General features: G+C 46.6%; 1 protein-coding gene across 1 annotated transcript; it reads right to left on the reverse strand.

Moving 5' to 3' along the window:
- Nucleotides 1-1,307: 1,307 nt before the first annotated feature.
- On the reverse strand, nucleotides 1,308-1,991 carry HDGFL1 (HDGF like 1). Its single transcript, XM_090271740.1, has one exon. It carries the CDS (start codon nucleotides 1,989-1,991, stop codon nucleotides 1,308-1,310), a length of 684 nt encoding a protein of 227 aa, XP_090127866.1.
- Between the last annotated feature and the right edge of the window lie 3,153 nt (nucleotides 1,992-5,144).

The raw sequence follows: 5,144 nt of genomic DNA on the forward strand, positions 1-5,144 counted from the left end.
CCTGTATATTACAAAAATTGTTTTTACACAGGATGTAAAGAAAAAAAAAAAAGAGCATTACATTTAAGGGCCAATTCTTCAGAAATCAAAGAAACAGACCTAAGATTTGTTTAATGTAATCAATAAGTTTTATTTCCTCAAACTGAAATACTTCAGATCTAAACTTCCAAAGCTAAGTAGTCAACAATTTTTTATCAGAGCCCAAAGGAGAAGGTAGGGGGTGAAAAAGGCAAGGATGAGAAGGGCATAGAGACCATTAGTAGGAGGTCAGGAGGGGTCAATTATTTCTTCTGAGTAGGTTATATGTCAGGTCTGGTTGCAATACTGAGGGTACTAAGTTGGGAGATGTGGATGGGAAATGACACTGCAAAGGATCACCAAAGCCTTAACTACAAAAAGGCATCAAACCCCAAATGGAAGGGGAACCCCCAAGTGCATCTAAGAAATGGGGATAGCAATGGAAGAGCTATGGGCCCAACAGGAGTAATTATTAATTTTCAAATTTTTTTTCTGTTATTAAAAAGGTTTCCTAAACTATGGGCCTTGCCTTTTATGTGGTGATATATATTAATATAAGATGGCCTTGAGGCTGTCGGGAGAGAGGAAGGATGGCCAGGAGTCTTCCCAGAACAACCCATGTGGTCCCAGAGATCTAAATGGGGACAGACGCTCCTCACCATTCCCATCTAAGAAGCTGGGCAAAACTAAGCCCTTCATTTCACAAACAACTTGGGAATCCCCAAATCATTTGATGAAAAACTACAGCTCTCAGAACTCCTATGGTCAGCAAAAGGATTTTTGGAAAGGAGGCCATCCCCCACAAGCTATCCCACTTTTCCTAACTCTAGGCAGCTGGTATCATAGGTATGGGAGGAGTGGACAAGAACTGGGGAAGATGTCACTCTCCTGCCACCATCCACCCACCACCGCAGTTTCAGGATTGCCCCTTCCAGGCTTCTGGAAGTCCCTCCTGCTCTTCATCCTCCTTCCACTCGTGCCCTATTCAAACGTAGAGGTCCAGAATGTCTGGGGAGGGAGATATGGGTGTCCTGAGTTGGAAACGGCTGGTAAGGCCCCAACAGAAGACTTGGGCACAGTTCCAGGCAGGCACAGAGGCCCTGACTCAGACCTCAGGGGCGTGGGGGCAGAGGTGAGGGGCAGAGAGCCTGCCCATCCAGGTCAACCTCAAGGCCAAGTGTAGATTCAGGGAGAGGGTCGAGGCTAGCGGGTAGGGCTGGGGAGGTGGTCCCAGTTCATAGGCCGTGACCACATCAGGAATGCGGGGGCTCTTGTTGACACTTCGGCAACTACAGGCTCTCACGGTCTCCGTCGCCCGGGAACTCAGCTTCCTCTTCCACATCGGCAGCTTCTTCCTGAAGCTCCCCCTCTTCTTCTGGTGGCCCCCAGGCAGGACCCAGCTCCAATGCCTCCACCAGGAGCGACCTCACGGCCTCGCAGGCAGCCACCACCTTCTCCTCTTTGCCTTCTGGGTCGGCCTCCTTGGGGCGTTTGGGGGCGTCCTCCAGTACCTCCTCCGCGATCCTCTTCAGCAGACCCACCTCATCCTGCTCCTGAGCCGGCTCGTCGACACCCAGCTCCCCGTTTTCATCTACGCCATGGACGTCACTCTTCTGGGCTTCACTGGCCTCGGAGGACTCAGGCTGCGGCCCTGGCACCCGCCCCTCTGAGCCGCCCTTCTCTTGGGTACCCTGGGCGTCGCAGGCCTGGATGGTGGGGTTGTTCTCGATCTCCCACAGCCCCTGGCTGAAGCTTCTCCTCCTGTTGGGCTTGCCGAACTTCTCCTTGCACTCCTTATAGGGGAAGAGGTGTTTGGGGCCCAGGAGGGCGGTCTCGTGGGTCCCAAAGAAGAACACTTGATAACGGTTGTGTTCGGCCATGTGCTCGATCCTGGCTGGCCAGGGAGCATAGCCCTTTAACTTGGCGAACACCAGGTCTCCGCTCTGGTACTTGGGCGAGCAGTAATCCGACATCGCGGGGAGGGGACCGGCCTCCTCAGTGGCAGCGGCGGCCGGAAGGAGAAGCGGGGACGCGCATGAGCACTCAGCGGCCGCTGAGCCCTGTCCCCGCGCCCTCTGGAGGGCCTCGCGCGCACCGGCAGCGGCGTCGCCCGAAGGGAAGGCCATTCTAATCGGAGCGTGGCATTCTCTCGGAGACCCAAAGCCCAGTAGTGCTGCCTCACACTTGTGATTTCTAGAATAATAGAGTCCATCTCTTGAATGTCCAGGAGGGTTGTGCTCATGGGGGCCCCATGCTGATGAGTCTGGAAACCGCACAGATTGCATGACTCACTGTGTGTCAGAGTTGCCTAGACAGGGGGAGACCGGGCGCTGCGGTGAGAGAACGCAGTGTGACTTGCTGTAGCCTGGTGTCCCTGATCTGTGTGCCACGGGAAACCACTCTTGCCTCAGGAGCCATGGATGAAGTGGCTAGGTCAGTGGTTCCAACTGTTTTCTGATTTCCTTGGGCGTTAACACTGGAGCCTGCAGGGGGCTCGAGAACAGTGGAAGTCTGGCAAAGAGATAGAGTCAGTGATACTGTTAGGATGGCTAGAGTGCCCATCTCCTGGTAACTAGATTCATTCTAAACTTGTAGTACTTTCGAAGGGGTTGGGGGTGTAACAAAATGTATAGAGCAGCATTATGAGTATGACAAACCAGTCATATCAAAATTTCCCATTTTACATGGGAAGTTTACATTGGATGCTGCGCATGAATTTTAACCCTTTTAGCAGTTCTTACATAATGTAACAGAGAAGGAAAACTCTGACTCCAAAAAACCTCCGCTGCCTTGCGGCATACCTCTTCAGGGGAAAGGCTAAGGGAGTAAACCCCGACAGAAAATCCGGAGCCGGAGTCCCTAAGGCGGTTTGACGTTGTAGTCATCACCGGCAACTCCTGCGGCGCACCTGAAGCCAGGCTGTATTGACTCCGTCTTTCCCTTGGACCCTTCAGCTGCGAAGAGAGGGGGGGTCTGCTGCATGGGCAACAGCAGACCCTCCATATCACCCTGCCCAGGCTCTGTAGCTTCAGCTTCACTGGAGAGGACACTCCAGCGTCATCGCAAGATGTCGATTCAACATGGGAGGATCACTCCCGAGTCGGACTGCACAGCCATTCTCGGCGGTGCAGATAGACTCTTAAGAAGCTACACCATCGTCTCTCGAGACGGACGGCTGCCGACGACGACGACATAATGTAAAATGTAAGACCATGGTTATAACACAGAAGGAGTGTGTCAGATGCTCTCAGTATCTTCCAACAAGAGAAGAAACTAGGGTTCATTATGCTTAAGAATTAGATACAGATCTGCTTCTATCAAATATGCTGTTGGTAACTAGACATGACTTCCTGAGTGGCTACAGAATGAAAAGGTTTCATTTTAGCTGAAAGACTATTGGTATTTATGGGATTTTCAGTGTAACTGCAGCTGCCTTACAACTTTCTACATCTTTGAGATGCTAGTTAGCAATGAACTTGCACTCTGAAACGCAGTCAAATTTATCATAACAGTACTCTTGGCTATTATGACAAAGATGTTTCATAAATCAATCATTTAACTAGATAGATGTTTTTTTCCTGGTGTAACTAACAAGGACTAGTGGGAAATTTAAGCCATTTACCCATTTCAATACAACTCAAATATCTTTTCTCTTTGCTGGGTTGGATCAGTTTTCTGAGCCCTAAGTATGCTGCACTAATGCACAGATCATGTAAAGTTGTTCAAGCAGGAAAAAGTCTGGCTGAACAGTATGTCCAGAAAGGGTACATAGTTATGCCATCAGCTCAGTCTGAAGGGTGACCAAACTTAAAAACCTAAAGTAAGTGTGATCACAGGCAAATAGACCAAACATTAGGTTAGTGTTGGGTAGTTGAAGTATAGCAGGTGAACAGGAATGAGGATTGTTGGATTTGGGGTCTGAGAGTTAGAGCAAATAAGTAAAAACCTATCAAAAATTGAAACAAAAAAAATATTAGGAAGCAGAAGCAAGAACTAGTAGAAAATCAAGATGCAAAAAAGATAATAGAGATTCTATCAGGCAAAGAAGTGTCATTTTCTTATCTCCACTCCTTGCCTACTAATACACTGTGTGGTGTTTATTTTAGAAAGATTTTAGAATTTAATTTAAAAGATAAAGTACCAGAGACTTCATTCCAGAGCAATGCGAGATAATCTTCAAGGGCTAAATTTTGTATCCTTTACATAAATATGAGGGGGGACCTCAAAAAAATGGGATTATCTTCTAATGGGTAGACCACTTGTAGTACAAGCTTTACCCACTAGGTGAGTGTTCTAGGAACCCATCTGTATCAGTGTACCAGTTGGTGTTGTTGCGAGAGGCTGCAGTAGGCTTCAGATAACTTTTTTTGAAAACTCAACGCATTTGCCCATTTCATGATGGGTGATTTACAAGTATACCTGCCCATACCACATTGAGTGTTCAGCAGTTTTTGACCCAAAAAATGGCATGAGTTTTGTTCTCCACCTTCCCTTTATCCAAATCTCTCCTGTGCAACTTTTTGTTTCCCCGGATGAAAAATGTCCTCAAAGGGAAACAGTTTGCCAATGTGGAAGAGGTGAAACAAAAAAATGGCAGAAGCACTAAAAGGCATCAAAATCAACAAGTTTGAAAGTATTCTGAGCAGTGGAAAAAATGTCTAAATAGGTATATTGCATCAAATGGAGAGTACTTTGAAGATGACTGAAGTTAAAACATGTAAGAATGCACAATTTTTTATAAATAAATTCCATTTTTGGGTCCCTCCTCATATGAAGGAATTGCAGGAAAACTCAGTGGAACAGTGCCTGTTAATATAGGCTTATAGAAGAATGTAAGAAAAAGAATCCTGGCATCTCTCACTTGTTTACTAGATGCAGTCTTTCTGAGAGTCTACTACATGATCTTAAGATATTTAAAGTAATTCTTAGAACTTCTCTCAGGATAGTTATAAATATTAATGAGATTGTTGCTATGAGAGTGCAGACAAGGAGTATAAAGGTTTATGATGTACTAACAAAACAAAAGTAAAATTTTATTACAGTTAGGATTAGGCTACTATTATTATTAGGCTGAATGAGGGAAAAGACATATCAAAAGGAGTAGCATCATAATTAAGGACACTGAA

The sequence above is a fragment of the Furipterus horrens genome, unplaced genomic scaffold (assembly GCF_987537825.1).
Source record: "Furipterus horrens unplaced genomic scaffold, mFurHor1.1.pri manual_scaffold_3, whole genome shotgun sequence".
In the NCBI taxonomy this organism is placed as follows: Eukaryota; Metazoa; Chordata; class Mammalia; order Chiroptera; family Furipteridae; genus Furipterus; species Furipterus horrens.

Excerpts from the sequence above, each read along its gene's own strand:
- HDGFL1 (XM_090271740.1), bottom strand. The coding sequence starts at position 1,991 with ATGTCGGATTACTGCTCGCCCAAGTACCAGAGCGGAGACCTGGTGTTC.